Source organism: Hippocampus guttulatus, chromosome 8 (genome assembly GCF_054856545.1).
Source record: "Hippocampus guttulatus isolate MCC_2025c chromosome 8, RoL_Hgut_1.0, whole genome shotgun sequence".
NCBI classification, from domain to species: domain Eukaryota; kingdom Metazoa; phylum Chordata; class Actinopteri; order Syngnathiformes; family Syngnathidae; genus Hippocampus; species Hippocampus guttulatus.
Window position 1 is genome coordinate 7,977,897 of NC_141268.1, and position 19,507 is coordinate 7,997,403.

Here is a 19,507-nt window from a genome sequence, read left to right on the forward strand (position 1 = left end):
GTACATCTTTTGAAGTCCAGCCATAGTATATCAAATTGGATCGCACCCATGTACCATGATAAACATGGAATCATATTTTATTGGACACACACACACACGCACACACACACGCACACACACACACACACACACACACGCATCCATCCATCCATTCGTGCTGCTTATCTTGACGAGGGTCGCAGTAGGCGGAGCTCATCCTGAAGTGGTTTCCAGCCAATCACAGAGCGCGGAGACAATCATTCGAATAAAATAAATAAATAAGTCAATAAATAACACTTTAGACAACTTAGAGCACATGTGTCAAAATCAAGGCCCAGGGGCCAAATCTGGCCCACCACATCATTTTATGTGGCCCGCAAAACCAAATCAAACATGTTAACTAACTTACATGATGCTTGCTAAAATCTGTACCAAAATTCATATTCTCATACATAGAAATAAATAAGAGAGGCATTTTCTTGTTACCAAATCCCTCATTACAGTAACTTAAACAACAGTTGACTAATCCGTTATTCTTGACTTCTTCCTATGGTTTCAGTCATAACTTGAAAGACCCAAGCTTGAAAGACACCTGGAAAAAGCCAAAATTCCAAAACATCTGCTGAAAACCAGAAAAACAGACTTCCTTTATTAATTGATCATGGTTTAAGACTTTCTGCTGGGTCAACTCATGATTGAAATTTAATGAGTATGATTGATTTAAAAAAAATCTTTGGAATACCCCTGGAAATGGCCATTTCAAACCAAAATAGACTTGTGTTCCAGCTAGGGCTTTTTATTTTTATTTTTTTGTAAATGAACTCCTGCTAGACATGTCTGCCAAATTTCATATTTCTTTGTAAAAATGTCTTCCCAGTGCTAAAGTTTGGAGTGGAGTCATCAGTTGTTAGCTGACATAGACACCATTTGTTCTATTATGATTAGATTAGTAGTCACTGAATTAATCAAAGTTTGACTAATCTTACTCAAAAGCTTGAATGCTATCTGAGTAGAAGGCATCAAATCTTCAGTGCTTTCATGCACCATAGTACAGTTCTGGTTCAGAAACAACAACAACAACAAAAAAAAACTACACCTACAATCTAGAGAGCAGTAGGATCTGGTGACACGATATGGGATTAAGTCCAAAGAAAGTTTACACATGAATTGAAACACGAGACGAATGTCTGACACTTTGGAATGCTATTTGTCTGTGATCAAAGATCATATCAATACCATGAATGCCTTTGTTTGAATTAAGGTCTAAGGTATGAAATGAGATTTTTGTTAAGTCACTTCAGATGAGATATACGAGATACTGACAAACACAATCCGATAAACCCTTGCCTGCTTGGGAATTTTCTGTCAAACCAAAACTATGAGCTGAAAACTATGGCAAGCTTGATCGCAAACAGCAGTGTGATGAAAGACTGCCGAGTTCTGAGAAACAGCAAGCTTCAGTGTATTTTTTTTTCCATAGTTGAAGCAATAATCACTTCCAGTTTCCCTCCCCCTTGGGCTTCCTCTGAGCTGTTACTCCTTTTACACTTCCTGCGAGCAGCTAACTCCCTGCCCCCATATACATTCAGCACCATCAACAGCTGCATGCACACTGAAGTGAATGCCGGCCCTTTCCCCATCCTTCTTGGAGGAATGCCTGTCGTTACACGGGGACTAGTGGGAGAGTGAGAAGGCACCTGACACGCACCCTGCATTTTAACTAAAGGGGATCCTCATTTCAAACACAAACCCTCCGCGATCTACAGGATTTTCTGATTGGCCGATTCCACCTTGACAAGAAAACCTTTCAAAAGTTATTTTTCGTAAAAGGAGGACAGACATAGAAATCGTACGGCACAGCGCCAAACAAAAATGTTACAAAAAGTCGAAGCCAGTGGTTAACTGTTGTCACGTTGGGACTTAAATTTTACTTTTTTTGCAGTCTCAAACAGCTTTTATAGAAGAAAAAGAAAGAACGTGTCATATATGGAACCGAGCAGAGAGCAGGGTACCATTTGTTTTTCCTCCTAATGGTACAGGTAGATCTGGCAAGAAGAATCGAGCACATGTAGTGGCAACAATATAACAATTTATAACATTTTCTAGATAAAAAAACAAAACAAAACAAAAAAAACCCAACTCAAAAAACCAAACAGTTAATAAGAATTTCACCCAAATAACAGCAAGGACAAAAAAAAACTAAAAACCTAAACAAGACCTCCCCCCAAAAAAACCCCAACAACTCAGACTAGAGAAGAGATCTTGGGAAGATTAACAAAGAGGAGAGAAAGAGAGAGAGAGAGAGAGAGAAACAGTTTCAAATGAGTTTGAGGTACTGCCGAAAGGATAACGCTCGCCATGACTTCTGCTCGTCAAGAGGTTGAGCTGCACCAGTATTTGTTTATGGCGTAATCATTGTGGCACAAGGCAGCTTCCCTTCCTGTCGCTGATCTAATATATTCTATGTGGGAGCTGGGTATGCCTCTGTGCTTCAGCAGAAAACTCAAAATAAGATTACATGTAATTTTGTTGTATCTCTCCGCAACTCAACCAAACACGTCAGCAATCCACTTGTGTCCTAACCCAAGAAAGTCTGGCTGCCCGGGCCTTTAGCCGAAAGGTTAATGAATTAGACTCCTCACTGGTGAGGCGGTGGTGTCACATTTTGAAGCCCCGATCGCCACTGTTACAAATTTGGTGGAGCAGCTCCAAAGAGCAATCAAGTATTTGCCACTTATCAAAGGCTAACACTTTTACCTCATGCTAATCTTTGAATTCAGCAAAACCTTGATGTCATGGCGAGGCCGGAACTCCAGAGCCCCATGTTCATGCATACAAACCATTAAAAAGTCATTTTTGACGCACGTGTCGGATACAATGGGCTCAATCAGAATGCTTTTCAGCATATATTGGTGAATTTTCTGCCTCCAGAATATGAATGTCAATCTTATTTACAATAAATCGAATGTCATGACTGCCAAGTAGGCCAAATTGATCATTCTACCAACGTGATCTGTTCTGCTGTGTAGTATGTTCTCAGAGAGAACAAAGCAGTGTGAAAGTTCCGTCTGTTCATTAGCAGTTTTATATCGGTCTACTAGGTTCCACAATGGTGGTGTCCCTCCAATCCATCCATTTTCCAATCCGCTTATGCTCACAAGGTTCGTGGGGCGTGGCCGAGCCTATCCCAGCTGTCTTCGGGCAGTATGCGGGGTACCCCCTGAACTGGTTGCCATACCGGGTTGCCCCGGTGTACCTCTCATGAATGCATTATTTATGAATTATTGTGTTCACCTTATGCAGCATATATGCAGTTGCATACATGCCTACACTGTCATACCTCGGTTTTCGACCATAATCCGTTCCAGAAGGCTGTTCGAAATCCGATTTATTCGAAAACCGAAACCATGCTCTTTAAAAAAAATCTTTCTTGAACACGTCTGCTCACAATCGAACGCTACACGAGGAAGCGTCACTTCTTCGTCTACCTGAGGAAGCGTCACTTCCTCGTGCAAGGCGAGAGGAGTCAAGTGGCGCATTCAAGTGCGCTCAGTTTGGTTGAGAACCAATTTTCGGTCGTAATCATAGACATAAAAAACTCCAACGTTTTGGTCGAAAACCAATTTGGTGAAGAACAGAGACGTTCGAAAACCGAGGTTTAACTGTATATTATATATTATATTTTGTCCTATGGACAGTTCATTTTTTAAAATTTATTTTGTGTATGCAAATATTTCATGGGTTTTTTTCTACTTTCTTCCCTCCAAATTTGGCTGCTGTAAATTGCGAATTTCTCCATTGTGAGACAAATAAACTTTTTCTTATCTTATCTTTAATGTGTGTTAATTATGATTTTCATCCGGGCTTGGGACTGGCAGTTACTATGGCACCGAAAGGGAAGTCAAGTTAGTCTTTGAAGAGTCTCTAGAAAGTAAGCAAAAATACTGCTTGACAGCAAAATGGCAGACTTGCTGAATCTTTTCAGGCAAGACTTCTTGACACATTTTTTTTTCATGTTTATGCTTGATAGACATTGAGAAACCAAATTCCATGCTACAAGGTGAAATTGGCTTCAGGGGCTGTATTTTGGAGTTAAGAGTTTTGTGTTTCAAGGATGAATCATTAAAGGTTTGCTGCCAACAAATGCCACAGATCGTGTGAGAAAAATTGGAATCTTTCCCAAGTTAATTGCTCTCTTGGGCCCTCCAGTGGATGTTTTCAATTTGAGAGAAATTGCACAAAATCTACAGGGAATGGCCAAAAATGATCCTAAAATGGTCTCGTCAAAACAAACCGCAGCCTTGCCGTGTCTTTTCAGGCGTGTCTTCGGTCAACTTTTTTCATACATCTACTCATAACAGTCATGTCTGCCGATTTCCATGTTCCAAAATGAAAGTGCCTATTTTAGAGTGGAGGCCCTGAATTGACTTTTATTGATGAAACATGTAAATTTGTGAAGAAAAAAAAACCCTCAAATCTTTTGCATTTTAGCATCACGTGCTTATCTTGTAGTCATGGTTTAAATTTGGAATTAATCAGAAGCTCCGGGAGGAGAATGTCTGGGAACAGCAAACACAAACCTAAAATGGCTGAAGGGATGAAGAGTCATTAAGTTCATATCAAACTTCGACTCTTATCAGCATGCAATTGTCTGAAGTTCCACCTTAAATGACACCACCTTTTGTGTAAACATACCTTGAACAGTCTGAGGAGGAGGCAGCAAATCTTCTCTGCTTTCACGAACTAGAGTTCCACTCTGCTTCAGTTTTGAGGTTACCTACAAACCCCATGCCACTAAAGTCGGGGCATTGTGTGCAACATCAATAAAAACCGAATACAATGATTTGTCAATGATGTTCAATCTACTGTTTATTTCATTAACGACGGCAAGGTATTTCACGTTAAAAATGATAAACTATATATTTTTTAGTAAATAACCACCGTAATAACAAGATATTTCCCCATTATTCTTAAAGTGGAAGTCAAACCCCAATTTTTCTTCGCTAAATGCTACCTAGCGCAATATTAATCAGAATGGTGTGTTTAGACTAGTGGAGGTGCATACAACATATTCATGTAAAGAACTGCATTAAGATTAACTGACTTTGTTAAGGCAAAGCTTTGCAGTGGATTTAAATACACAAAATGCAGTTCCTTTGTTTTATGTTTAGTTTGACAGTAAACCACAACTACGAGTGACTATAAAAAAATTGTTGGGTCACTCGTACCTGAAGGCACCCCTGAATTTGCTGAAATAGCCACTCCAAACCAAAATGCTGAACTGACTGTCCCTCCGACTTTTTTGTATGCCGACTCATGACAGACGTGTCCACACAGTGTCATGTTGTCTTCTACTGTCTTCAAGGGCAGAATTTTGGAGTTTGAAGAATTACTATCTCTAACTGACACTGTGCGTGCTGTCCACTTCAATCAAAAAATGCCACATCGCAAATAGATGCCAGCCCCTCACCACCATAAATGACTAACAGGTGGTTTGATGACATTCGCAATGACTGAGAGCACAATATGTCACAGTAGTTGTCATTACCATGACACACTTGTGCCTGCCGAGCAAACATGGCATCTGTAAATATTACATTCTCTATTAATATGCATGAGGCTGCTGAGTAAGCATGGCTTGCCACAGGAGGTGCTACGTCAGTTCTACACGGCAGTCATCGAATCAATCCTGTGTTCTTCCATCATGGTTTGGTTTGGGGCCGCCACAAAAAAGGACAAAATCCGACTTCAACGGACAGTTAGGACGGCGGAAAAAATCATTGGCACCGCCCTACCCACTCTTGAGGACTTGCACACTGCAAGAATCAAAAACAAGAGCACGGAAAATCCTCCTGGATCCCCCGCACCCTGCCCACCATCTTTTCCAGCTACTGCCCTCAGGCAGGCGCTACAGATCCATGCGCACCAAATCCAGCAGACACTTAAACAGCTTCTTCCCTCTAGCCATTAACTCCATAAACAGTCACTGACGTAGTCACTCTTCTTGTACAACAAATACTGCTACTGGTCACTCTAAAATGGTTCAATGGTTTTCTGCACCAACTGTACAGCTGTCATAGTATTGTATTCTACCACTGATCACTTTAGCTCCGCTTGATACTTTGCACATTGTCTCACAATTGTCACTGGGTGGTACCACCGCACTACGGTTCACTTACATTACGAAATGTCCTTCCATGCCTATTTGTCATGTCCTTGTTTATGATGATACGAATGTATATATACCCTGTTACCCAGGGTTACACAGGGTATATATCTCTCTCACACACACGAACGTGATACAAATTATGGGAAAGCAAAACAGAAGTAAGCACTGGCTGTTAATTCTTGTTTAGATTCCATCATTCAATTCATACTGTAGATCACAATATACAGTTATCAGAATCAGAATCATCTTTATTGGCCAAGTATGTAGAACACACAAGGAATTTGTCTCCGGTATATATATATATATGGGCGGCCCGGTAGTCCAGTGGTTAGCACGTCGACTTCACAGTGCGGAGGTACCGGGTTCAATTCCAGCTCTGGCCTCCCTGTGTGGAGTTTGCATGTTCTCCCCGGGCCTGCGTGGGTTTTCTCCGGGTACTCCGGCTTCCTCCCACGTTCCAAAAACATGCATGGCAGGCTAATTGAACACACTAAATTGTCCCTTGGTGTGAGTGTGAGCGCGCTTGGTTGTTCGTCTCTGTGTGCCCTGCGATTGGCTGGCAAACGGTTCAGGGTGTCCCCCGCCTACTGCCCGAAGACGGCTGGGATAGGCTCCAGCACCCCCCGCGACCCTAGTGAGGATTAAGTGGTTCGGAAAATGGATGGATGGATATATACAGTATATATATATATATATATATATATATATATATATATATATATAACTCAGTGATTTGACTTACTACAGCCATCTCAATTGTTCCCTTTCATGCATTAACTTCCCATTTCAGGATTTCACAAGATATTTCTTGTGTATTGCTATCTTTCTCCTGACATGTTTGCCAAAAAGAAGAAGAAAAAACACAACCCTGCCTAAATCTTTCTCCGCAGGGGGATTGACCCCTTGAGTGTCACCTCACATGAACCCTTTCAAGACAAAAAAAAAAAGAGGTGGAAAATCAGAGCGCTCTTTTTCCTTCGAACATATAATCTGTAAGTGAGTGCGTGATATGATGTTATCAAGAAAAACATCTGCTCAACTTTTTAGTAACAATGCATTAGAATTTGAAATGTCTGCAGAGAAGGAAAGCAAACTGTGAGTGTAATCTGACGCCCGTTTCCTATTTTTGTGCTACGGCTGAGAAATGTTAACAGCTTCACTTCTCAGCCCCCTCATATTGCATGTATGACTACACGTTGTGTCCAGTTACTGGATAAGGGTTAAAGCAACCACATGCCCACCGCGGCATTCATGATAACATACAATGGGAGAAACTTCATCGGCTCACAGGGTAACAATTTGTATCTATTTGGCACTGATGTTAGCCTTTAAGAAATTGATATCTGAACACAAATTGTGCATCACCACAGGTTAATCGACAACAAAACAGTACAGTACTCTCGGCCATATATTCCTTATCCTCTGCAAAGAGTGACTGAAATTACCGCTGTACTGAGAAGCCGAGAGAGGAGCTGAGTCTCCAATACAGAATGGGATAAGAGGTGATTTGAACTGGAAGGAAATGATTTGTCTTTTTTTGTCTCATGCGTAAGTCAAACTATTCGAGAATTGTAATTAAAACATGCAATGTATACCGTTAAAACATGATATTTATCAATAAAATGTGAAAATATATGACAACATGCAAACTCCACACAGGGAGGCCGGAGCTGGAATTGAACCCGTTACCTCTGCACTGTGAAGTCGACGTGCTAACCACTGGAGTACCGGGCCGCCTTGTCTAACTTATAATTGTCCAAATCCTCAGCCTCTCATCAATAATTATTCTCTGATTTCTGTAGTCCTTCATGAAAATAGACTGGTTAGCTTTTGTGTTTCATCAAAATAAGACAATCGCGTACATCGGCTTTTACTTGGGAGAGAAAAAAAAGACAAAACCAGTAACTGACATCACTACACAATAGCAAATAAACAACAATAGTTGGTTAACAGTATTTAGGGAGAAAATGCTGTTGTCATCCGCTTTAACCCAAATAAAATTGTATCCAATTAATCAATGGAATAATTGATAGAATAATTCATTCTAAAATTGTGACAGCCCTATTTGAATGCTTGCTATGCTACTGCACTTCAATGTTGGTCATGATTGTGGTACACTGAAAAAAAAAAGCACTTGACCTTCGCTTGCATATGATGAAAATGTATTAAACACTTACATAACATGGGAAAATTACATCAGTTTTCCACATTTTCATCAAGCGCAACCAATGTACATGTTTGAATTAAATAAATCCAAAGGATCTTTTTTTTTTGTTTATTAAAAGAGTCAAGTATTTTTTCAAGTGGTACTAGGTTGGAGTGTTTAAGAAGCACTAATGTAGATGAATCAAACAAGCATGTTTGCAGACATGCTCTCCACTAGATTCTGCTTGTCTGCCATTATTCATGCAGTCACAAACGACAGACTGGATGGCCGAACATTTGAGTTGCTTTCACTATGCAGCATTAGTTTGTCAGTCGCTCTCTGGCCCGGCCTGTGCACTGTGCTAGGAAGCCATTCTAACACATTGACCATGAACTGGGAAGCCAACGGTATGCAGGGAGGTTCTTTCTTATCTAATAACAAAACATGACATTTCTTCTCCAAGATGTGCAACTTGGACTTGGGAGCTTGTCAGAAGCTTCAACAGAATTTCCGGAACTTTGCATAGGAGGTCAAACCGACCTTCATCTAATTTTCTGTCAAGCAAATAGCTTTACAGTTTATTGTCTTTTAGTGGGGCACCGTGGGGTCACTAATGGTTGAAAATGCTTATTTGTAGGTGCCAAGCGACCAGTCTAGGGTGTACTTCAATTCCTTTCCCCAAAAGTCAGAATGGGATAGGTTTAAGAGCACCCGTAACTCTAATAAGGAAACTGATTCTTGTTGAAAAGAGCCCTGTGATTGCGTGGTCAGCAGTCCAAAGGATACTATATTACTCAGCTTCTCTAATCTGCACCCACGTCCTATAAGAAAATGGATGGATGCCTTGTGACAAGTTATTATTCTGTTGTGTTATCCCGAGCAGCTCAGCAGCAAACTCCTTGGTTGGAACCTTGCAAATGAATGGCAACAGCGCAGTTTACCGTTTATACAAATTTTGTCGCATATACGCAAGGGAACAATAGATGACTCACTCCTGTCCTCAGGTGGTTAAATCACGAAAGTGCCATACCAAAAATAAAAGGGCATGAAACTGACTGCAGAGCCGCTTTGGAAAGTCGAATGTCCTTACCTTTACGCCAATTTACTTTAACCCTTGTTGGTATTCGTCACTGGGTCAAGGAGAGAAGAAAATGCGTTTGCTTTCAAATGAATTCGACTTATCCGAGCTCACGTCATTGCACGACGGGGAACATCTATTATCTATCTATCGCTTGCTTTCTTCTCTCGCCCTCTCTTTGTTTGCTTGGTTCCCCCCGGCCCCCGTTCGTGTCTTTTATTAGAATTCAGCCGACCTGTCCTCCAAATACTTCCGAGTCTTCTCTCTTGGAAAGTCAAATCCGAAGAAAATTTGAAGAGACCTCTGACGTGCCTAAACAGCGACCAGCGTTGTAAAAATAGCCTCTTACTAATTAAAACTCGGAATCTTATTTGTTATTGTATTTACATAGTTAGTTAAAAGAAAGATCACTCAAAAAAAAAAAAAAAAAAGCAGAGGGCTCGTCCGGGATTTGAACCCGGGACCTCTCGCACCCTAAGCGAGAATCATACCCCTAGACCAACGAGCCACGCCGCCTGATCCAATTTTATTTTATATAACCGTGGAGCCATAAAGTTGCTTGCCAGTTAAAACTACCGATGCAATTCGCTGAATTGTCAGTCAAAACTACCGATGCAATTCGCTGAGTCGAAAGAAAACCAAACGAGATTGTGCACAAATGTTCACCACATGCAATTGCTCTTTGGAATAATGGTTGCATAGAACACAAAAATAAATCATTATTGAGGAACATATATGGTAATCGCCAGACCTGATGGATGACAATGGCGCTTAATTGACATACGATAAATTTAGAAACGATCTTCAATTCCTCAGTGTGATTTCAGTAAATTACACTCCCTCCTCATAATTTGTCTCTATGACTAGAGAAGTAATGAAAAAATCAACAAATAAGATCCTCTGATTCAGCGGTTGTGGATCTTAGATCAAAAACAAATGCAAGGATAAATAAAGACAAAGAAAGTATCTCACAAAAATTGTATTTCCTGATAAAAGTTTTATCATAAAACAAAAACGTGATGCATAGTGAATTTGATAAGACCACAATAAAACAAGCTAAGAACGATGTATTTGACACTCCCAGTACCTCCTAAAAAGACATTTTGAAATTATGAATAATATTTACCCATCAAAAGAATTATTGAGATCACGCTTCAATATTGAAGATGATGTCTGCTCAATCTGTAACGATGATACTGTAACCACTGATCATATACTCTTCTCTTGTACAACAAATAGGACTGATGATGAAGCAACGCACTTCCCAGCATGCTTGTAAATAGTGGTATAAAGCAGGGGTCCCCAACCTTTTTTGCCCCACGGACCGGTTTATGTCAGACAATATTTTCAGGGACCGGCATTTAAGGTGTGGCGGAAATAATACAACAAAATAATATGATATGAGCTGCATGAAAACTGTGGCGTTTTTGAAATATAATAACAATAAAATAAACACAAGGAGCGTATAATCTGGCCGCAACACTCTGATTGCGATGGTAATGTTTAATGCCTTCAAAATACGATACAATGCAAATTCAAAGTGCATGAAAATGACGACTCACCACAGCCGCGAGCTTGATTTTCTGCAACCAGACGGTCCCATCTCGTGGTAATAGGAAACAATGACACCTCAAGTGTGTGTTTTATGTCCAGTCTAGTTCGTAATTTTGTTTTAGTCGCCGTTGCTGTAGAAAACCCCCGCCTTACACAGGTAGCATGTCGGAAATAGCAACAGTGCTCTTGTGGCGATCTCAGAATATTCAGACATAACTTTAATCCAGTTGTCTCGAACGTCCTTTTCAGGCCGCCGTCATTTGCAATCTCCAGCAGTTTTTTAACTAATTTTTTTAAGTCTTTTTTTTTCGCATAATCGGTCACGTGACGCAGAAGCGTGGTTTGACGCGTGTCAAGCGTGACAGAGACGGATGTAATGGAGAATCCGGTAATTTTTCAAAATAAAACATCTTTCGTATTCCGAAATAAATAAAACGGAATTAAGGCAAGTTCTTTCTGTGCGGCCCGGTACCAAATGCCCTGCAGACCGGTACCGGTCCGCGGACCGGGGGTTGGGGACCCCTGGTATAAAGTACCCTTTATTTGCTTTCTCATAAGTATGTATGTGATGTCTTTGAGATGGAAGAGTAAAGGAACGGAAACTCAAGGAGTCAAAAGAACATTGCAGATGAGAGCCATATAAACATGAAGGTTGGCTTAAGCAGGCAGTCAGAGTGTGTTGAGGGATGGGGTGTGAGCCGTGGCCAACAACAGGTCCTGAATGAATGTGCATTCTGTTACTGCTTATGGTAAAATAGCAACTCAAGAGCATGGACAACTGTGTGGTCCTATAATCACAAATACGGGTGTTACATTGGTATCAGAAGTAGGATTGTAGATGATGACCGCACTCAGAGATCTTGAAGACTTTGCAGCTCACTTGAGAAAAGAAGAGGAGGCATGGAGGAAGGGCTTGAGGATGGATGGTCCGAATGGGAATAGTGAGCCCTGCCTTCAAGAGCAATTCCCAAGAGTAGTAAGCACTTTCTTCAGCCAGGGGCGTGTTGAGAAGGCGACAAGTAACCCCTGGCAACAAGAGGTGAGAAGCGAGACCGGCTTCCATAGAAACCATGAGAAACTTATAGCATGGGCTCTCAGAGTGCCCCATTGCTTCCACACTGAACAATGAAGATACCACAGCAATGGGGTACGGTCAAACTGCTGTGTTACAATGGAGAAAGACATCCGGAGAAGTACTTTGCTCAGGTCCAGTTGGCAGTGCAGTTTAATGACTCGTCACTTGATGAAAAACAGTCCAGGTCACCCTTGCCCTGAAGAGAAAAGCTCTCCAGATCCGTATGGACCTGCAACAACTTCAGCGTCTTCATTGGCAGGCTATCAAGGGAGCCCTGCGGCAGTGTTTTGGCCGTCCCATGTACGAACAAAAGATCCAAGAAATGGTGGCAGAAGGAGGCATCGAACCATAAATGATCCCATACACTGTCACAGCCAACTTGGAACCGTTGATGGAGAGGGCCCTGGACAAGATTCCACGAGAACACTGCAAGGTCTACCCGGATGACCTCCTGGTTCATACTGCTACTTTCCAAAAATGCCTTGGACCATTTGAAGGAAGTCTTCACTGTGATCGGGAAGGCTTTGGACTTTGCCTGCATCCCAAAACGTACCACCTCCTCAGGCGAGAGACAACTTTCCTGGGCACGTCGTGAATGCAGCTGGGACAGCCATCAAAACGAAGAAGAATGACGCCATGTCCCCGTGCCAAAATACCTCAGCAAGGTGTGCGGTTTTCTCAGTATGGCACCATACCACCGCCGCTTCGTGAAGGACTTTGCTGCCATCCCCAGCCCACTCCATCAAGTGACTCAAAACCATGACCTTAGAACCAACTGTTACACCCTTTGCCATTGTACTTTAATATAGGTTCACCATCACAACCAGATATAGACGGTGCCAAATGCAAGAGAACCAGCAATCGGGTAAAGAAAGCACATTTTATTCGCAAGACAGAGTCATTAAAGAGTCTAACCTGAAAAGTGAGTTGATCATTTAAAAGAATAATTACGATTCTGGAAACTTACATTAAAAAAAACAAACAACAAAACATGAAAGTATGTCATCATTTTTCTTGTTGCTTGCAGATGATGATTACTGATTGTAACGTCAGTCTCAATGCAGACAGCCAAAGCAGGAGGGGTTGGCGCATATCTCACATGGGTCAGAAGACATGAGGACATTCACTAGAAAGGATAACAAAAAAAAGTCATACATTTGTGAGAATTAGTTGTAATTTTACCAGAAAAATGTCATTTTGTAAAATGAGATAAATTTTGTTATTTGAAAAGTGAACTTGAATTTTACATGAAAAAAGTCATAATTTTCCGAGACTTAACTTGTTAGATTAAATTTTTGCAATTTTACGAATACAAAATAGAAAAATAATAAGAAAACCCTTCCATCCATCCATCCATTTTCTGAACCGCTTTATCCTCATGAGGGTCGTGGGGGGCGCTGGAGCCTATCCCAACTGTCTTCGGGCAGTAGGCGGGGGACACCCTGAACCGGTTGCCAGCCAATCGCAGTATAAGAAAACCATTTCAATAATATGTCAAAAGTCATAACTTGGGCAGCACAATGGAAGACTGGTTAGCACATCTGCCTCACAGTTCAGAGGTCAAGGGTTCAAATCTGAGCTCTGCCCTTCCTACAGTATTTGGAATTTATTGTATTTGATGATATTTATTTCTTATAATTTCATATTTCCCCCACTGAATATCCAGCTTCACTGATGTTTACCAAGTCTGGAGAAGACCTCGGCAGCACCTTGGCCTCGGCACACGGGATAAAAAACTCGTGGCAGGATGGGGTCGGTGCACACGGCAACCACCGCCGCGCTATGGGCGAGCCGAGGACCGAGACGTGCCCCCGCTTTGTCCATCAGCGCCTTCAGTTGCTTCACCGCCTCTAAGGGGAACATCCTGTTGCCATCCTGAGAGGAAAATAAAGAGTTCAGGGTCAGAAGCATTCCTCCTACTTCGTGCATGCTTTGTTCGAATGGACAAAAAATAAAAAAATAAATAAAGGCTGAGGACAAACTTGAACATGAGGCATGGATGCCTTGTTTGGAGGTGAACTGGAATGTCAAGTGAGATTTCGATGAAAGCCTTGAATGCACCATGCAAACATGGCTCGCACGGTTTGTTTTTATTTCACACGAACCTTTGGACCTTGCACTTCTTTTTTAAATTCAACAAAATGGGTCTGTTCTCGGTATTGCAGTGACCAAAACATTAGGTACACAAGCAGAAAAGTCATAAAATGATATTTAAGATCAATTTCTATCAATATGGCTATTATTGGGACAGTAATACTTGGATGTTTTTTTTTTGGGTACCTCATGTATAATTCAGAAATGGTGAATGACATTAACAGTGCAGTAGGATACAATCATGGGTTTGTCCATCCATCCATCCATCCATCCATCCATCCATCCATCCATCCATCCATCCATCCATCCATCCATTTTCTGATCCGCTAATCCTCAAAAAGGTCGCAGGGCGTGCTGGAGCCTATCCCAGCTGTCTTCGGGCAGTAGGCGGGGGACACCCTGAACTGGTTGTCAGCCAATCGCAGTCATGGGTTTGTCCTAACTGTAAAACACATGTTCAAATAGCAGCACCATTTGGTGAGGCAAATTGTCTTGAAGGGTCTGCATGGATGAGGCTCACATGCAGTTATTTTCTTGAGAAAGAAATTGTAGTTTTGCGAGAACAACGTTAAAATATTACAAGAAATCCTCATATATATTCTAGTTTTAATATGTGATTTTGTATCAAAATCATTATTTTATGAGAATGGAGTCATTTTAGAAGGGGAAATTAGGAAAAATGTAATTTCACATGAAAACATCATCTTTTGAGGAGAAAAATATGTACTATAATAATTATGTATTTTTATTTTGGCAGGCAAAAAAAAAACAATGAATGCTGTCAACTTGCGATTTGAGAAAAACATAACTGCATGTGAAAATAAGTATTTATTTTATCAGGAAAACATCATAATTTTAGAAATGTAATTGCTATTTTGCAAATAATATTTCTAATTTTCAGAGGGTTTGTTTGCATAATTGAAAACAAAAAAACACAAAGTCATAATATTGTATGGAAACATATCGTAGTTTTACCAAATAAAGCTGGAAATATTTTTAATGACTCAATTTTACCAGAAAACATCAGAATTATACAAGAACCCCCCCAAATTTTACAAGAAAGAAATCACAAGTTTCCCCAAAATATGATAATCTTATAAGCATCTTTTACAGAGAAAACTCTCATAATTTTATCGAAATTAATTTTTTTTGTGCTGATAAGTGATGATGATAACATTTTACCTTTACAAGAACACATTTAAAATGTACCCCCTTGCCCCTACCTCTCCAAAATATCCAAATTTTAAACGAAAGAAAGAATGCTGATCTTAGGGCAACCATTTTGCAGAGTCTTACCACGAAAGAAGTTCTCGGCTGGCAAATGGCCTTATCTGTGCAGTAACATTGAATTACAGCTTTTTCACAACAAAAAATGCATACCTTGACCTGCACACATAAGGCAGTGCACACGCACAGCAGCAAGACGAGCACGACTACAGTTTTCATGGCGAGCGAGAGGAGCACCACGACGCAGAGATGCTATCTGGTGGCGACTTTTCTTTTCTTATGCCGTGTGCAGGGCGTCGCCGATGCTTATAAAAGGTGTGTCAGGGCTTAGCAATGATTAATTTATACTAGGAATGAAGGTGTGTGTGTGTGCATGTGCATGTGTGTGTGTGTGTGCGTGCGTGCGTGTGCGTGCGTGTGTGTGTGTGTGTGTGTGTGTGTGTGTGTGTGTGTGTGTGTGCGCGCTCGTGAGTCAATAAAGCTCATTTGGTACCTTTGGGATCCTAAAGTGTATTCTTACTGCCTCGATGGCAGGTCTGTGTTTGTTCACCCCGTCAAAAGGAAGTTTCGCTGTTGACTTTAGCTTCCAAAGGATCATCATCCTCATCACCATAAATGTCAGCCCTCTCGCGGCTCTGATGCTGGACAACGTACTCAGCGCATTTTAATTGGACACTCGAAAGTCCGACGTGCCTGAAGGTTAAACATGTATTGTGACACATTGAAAACTTGATGGAAAAGACGAAAAAGCGTATTTGAGCATATTCCAAATTTGACCAGAAAAATGGGGCTTATTCGTGAAACTAAAGCCGAAAAGTAGGGTTGTAATTTATGACTATTTTACCAGTCAATTAATTCCATTGTATTTTTGATTGATGTGAGCAAGCCCAGAGTACTGTTTTGGGCCGTCTTGGCAGCTGCTTCTCAATTTTGCTATTCATTGTGTAGCGCAAAATGTACATTTTGCCTTGCAAATGACAATTAGTGTCCTCAGTTCTCGAACATTTATTGAATCTTGTTGAAAGAAAATGTGATATAACACACAGTGCAAAACAAACCTGTTGCAGCTTTGTTGAAACACTTTGCAGGAATGAAATTCAGAGTTAATGATGATTTGCTAAAAAAAAATAAAAAATAAAATAAAGGTTATTAGTTTGAACATGAAATATCTTGTCTTTGTAGTGTATTCAATTAACTATTGTTTGAATAAGATGTGCAAATCCATCCAGCCAGCCATTTTCTAATCCGCTTATCCCTTCGTGGGTTACGGGGAGTGCTTCAGCCTATCCCAGATGCGATGGGAAGTAGGCAGGGTAGACCTGAACTTGTTGCCAGCCAATGGCAGGGGACACATCGAGAAACACCCACTGACAATAACAATCACACCCAGTTAAAAGTTTGAATGTTCTATGCATGTTTTTGGAATGTCGGAGGAAACTGGAGTACCCGGCTAAAGTCCACGCCAGCACGGGGAGAACATGCAAACTCCACACAAGAAAGCTGGGGCCTGGAATCGAACCCTGCACCTCTCCACTGTAAGGCAGACATGCTAATCAGCCCTCCACCATGCTACCCATGGTAAAAATGGTTTGTCACAGGCCTTAATTTTATTTTAATTACATTTTTTTTTTACATATGTATTTATTGTTTGTTTTACTATTCCTACCTGATATATTTGTGACCATAGATGGTGTGGGAGTGTGTGTGGGTCTAAGTTGAACAGCTATGTCAAGCGAGCGCAAACATTCCCTGTGAGATTTAAAAAAAACAAACAAACACGTGCTTGTTTTCATTCGTCTATTGATGTTCGAAACACACACGCACACACACACACACCCACACCCAGAAACACAAACACACACGCGTATGTGACTTGCAAACATTTTTATTCCAAACAATAATATAGAAGTAGATGTTTAAATAGGTACACAAAGTATGGTAAGACAGAAATGTAACAAAACAATTTCAAACATATAACCAATGACAAAATAAGGTGGCAAATGCTTTTTTTTCCCCTTTTTTTTTTTTTTAAGTAACAGCTGGCACTTAGCAACTCCTTTTTGATTCCTGTTCTTCTTTTGGCCTTTTTTCTTTTTTTTTTTAAGAAATGGGGTTGTTTTTTTTTAAATAAAAGAAATGAAGACAAATACAAATCAGAAAACCAAGCGCGTTTGCAGTGTCGGCTTAGCAGCCGCTGCAGGCAGCGAAGGCACAGATCTCGCAGACGTCCAGCGGCACCATAGCTGCAACAAAGGAAATTGGTATGCATTGGCGTTAGTGTCTACAGTACGTTAGACTCTATAGGTATAGGATGTAGTGGAAAAGGTCATTCATTTTTGTAGTTCAATTCACAAAGTGACTCTCACATTGGATTTTCATCACACTGTGATATTTTATGATGAGAATTATTTTTTATAATTTTCATGAGGTAGCATGGTTAACTCATGGTTGGCACACCTGCCTTGCAGTTCTGCATTCTGAACATTCCAAAATCATGCATGTTAGGTTCATTGGGGACTTGAAATTGTCAGAACATGAAGTAATTGAGAAGTACGGCCTTATTCAATTGGCTGGCAAGCAGTCCAGGGTGGATGCTGCTTCTCTCATCAAAAGTTACCTGACATTGAAGACTTTTAAGTTGTTCATGCTTGTGAATGTGAATGCTTGTTAGTTGATATGTGATTGCCTGGGAAGCAATCAGGCGAGGGGGTGGGGGCGGAGGGGGGGTCTGCTTCTCTTGCCAAAAATTTGCTTAGGTTAATGATAGGTTTGAACCTGTCATTAGGTTTGAATGTGAGTGTAAATGTGGATCTGCTGAATCTGCCCTGTGATTGGCCAGCAACCATCCCAGGGTCTAGAAATTCATCTGGGGTAGGCTAGGCTCTAATGAGGTCAAGTGCTGTCCAAAATGCGCGAATAATTTTGATGGCGACGATTTACCGGCACCAAAAACCCCAATTTCGTTGTCATCAAATTTGAATATTACACTAGAAAAATGATTTTTATAACAGACGATTCCATTTGATGAATCTGTATAAAACACCAGTGTCCCTTTTTGAGTTGAACAACTAAACATAAATGAACTTTTTTTGCTCATCTCGTGTATAGAGATGTAAGGACAAGTGACGAGGATCCTCACCGAGTCTGGCGAGTGACGCCGACGCCCCCTTCTGCTTGCACAGGGGCAGCAGCTCCTGAGGCAGCATGGGCTCCTCGCACATGGACGGGGAACTGGCCCGCAGCCGCGGATTCTGCAGGGGTGTCCTGACGCTCTCGAACATCTCCTGGAGTCTCTTGACGGCCTCCAGGGAGAAGGACAAGCCGTTCTCCTTTAAGGGGATAGACAGGAAGAACTTTGAGGTCCTGCTACCTCCTGAGGATGTCGATCAACCTCGGCATCTTACTTACCTCCACCTGCACAGCCTCGGTGCTGCGGCCCACGACTAGAACCAGGAGAGCGATGCAAGCGAGTGTGATCTTCATTGTTGCGATGCTGATTTTCGCAGAGTCTGCTTGCTCCTCCAGGTCTGAGACACCTTTTTAAATCCTACTGCGGTCATATGACTAGAGGTGTGGCCAATGGGAGCAAAGTTTTCTCATGGGTTAATGAGTAGCACTTTGGTTTTTACGGGCCGTAAAGTAAAGGGGAATCCATAAATCCTGCTCCGTCCGATTAGCTTGTTGCGCTCGACACTCGCTAGAAACGCCGCCCGTGTCAATAATAATGTCTCATCCAATGACGTATTGTATGTAAAACTTTTTGCAGAGCACACAGGATGTAGTTTATTGCAACTGGTTATAATGTGAACTTGATGTTTCCCCCCTTAGCTACCGTTGCTGAGCCAGACAAACTTTGAGCTACAACTGTCGGCAGGTCCTTGGAGAACTTCATCTGTCCTGTTTTATTTTGCATAGCTTTTTACCTTATGAGGTGAACTGGAGACTATCCCAGCAGTAGAAGTGGGCTTCAACCTGGACTGGTTGCTAATCAGTCACAGGGCACATCCATCCAGCCATCCATTTTCTGTCGTGCTTGTCATAATCAGAGTGGACAGTGAACTGGTGCCCATCCAAGCTGATGTTTGGCATTAGAAATGGGGTCCAAACCTAAATGGTCTACTGTCAAAGTCAGTGCTCATATGGACAGCTAACAATGCACAACTACGGACAATTTAGTCTGCACAC

The 19,507-nt window shown here is 41.3% G+C and overlaps 2 protein-coding genes and 1 non-coding gene across 3 annotated transcripts; all 3 read right to left on the bottom strand.

Moving 5' to 3' along the window:
- Positions 1-9,808: 9,808 nt before the first annotated feature.
- trnap-agg (transfer RNA proline (anticodon AGG)) lies at positions 9,809-9,880 on the bottom strand. Its single transcript has one exon. It is a non-coding gene; the product is annotated as a tRNA-Pro (tRNA).
- Positions 9,881-12,862: 2,982 nt separating this feature from the next.
- LOC147201007 (guanylate cyclase activator 2B-like) lies at positions 12,863-15,622 on the bottom strand. The gene is made up of 3 exons (XM_086118034.1): positions 15,476-15,622; positions 13,684-13,876; positions 12,863-13,127 (listed from the first exon to the last, which is right to left on the bottom strand). Exons 1-3 carry the CDS (start codon positions 15,539-15,541, stop codon positions 13,057-13,059), a joined length of 330 nt encoding a protein of 109 aa, XP_085974160.1. The 5' UTR covers positions 15,542-15,622; the 3' UTR covers positions 12,863-13,056.
- Positions 15,623-17,191: 1,569 nt separating this feature from the next.
- Positions 17,192-18,846, bottom strand: LOC147201008 (guanylin-like). Its single transcript, XM_086118789.1, has 3 exons — positions 18,731-18,846; positions 18,462-18,651; positions 17,192-17,565 (listed from the first exon to the last, which is right to left on the bottom strand). Exons 1-3 carry the CDS (start codon positions 18,803-18,805, stop codon positions 17,507-17,509), a joined length of 324 nt encoding a protein of 107 aa, XP_085974915.1. The 5' UTR covers positions 18,806-18,846; the 3' UTR covers positions 17,192-17,506.
- Between the last annotated feature and the right edge of the window lie 661 nt (positions 18,847-19,507).

Coding starts and splice junctions, on each gene's coding strand:
- LOC147201007 (XM_086118034.1), bottom strand. CDS start 15,541: ATGAAAACTGTAGTCGTGCTCGTCTTGCTGCTGTGCGTGTGCACTGCC. Junction 13,877..15,475: donor CCTTATGTGTGCAGGTCAAG/GTATGCATTTTT, acceptor TTTTCCTCTCAG/GATGGCAACAGGATGTTCCC. Junction 13,128..13,683: donor CGAGGTCTTCTCCAGACTTG/GTAAACATCAGT, acceptor TATCCTTTCTAG/TGAATGTCCTCATGTCTTCT.
- LOC147201008 (XM_086118789.1), bottom strand. CDS start 18,805: ATGAAGATCACACTCGCTTGCATCGCTCTCCTGGTTCTAGTCGTGGGC. Junction 18,652..18,730: donor CCGAGGCTGTGCAGGTGGAG/GTAAGTAAGATG, acceptor ATCCCCTTAAAG/GAGAACGGCTTGTCCTTCTC. Junction 17,566..18,461: donor GGCGTCACTCGCCAGACTCG/GTGAGGATCCTC, acceptor CCTTTGTTGCAG/CTATGGTGCCGCTGGACGTC.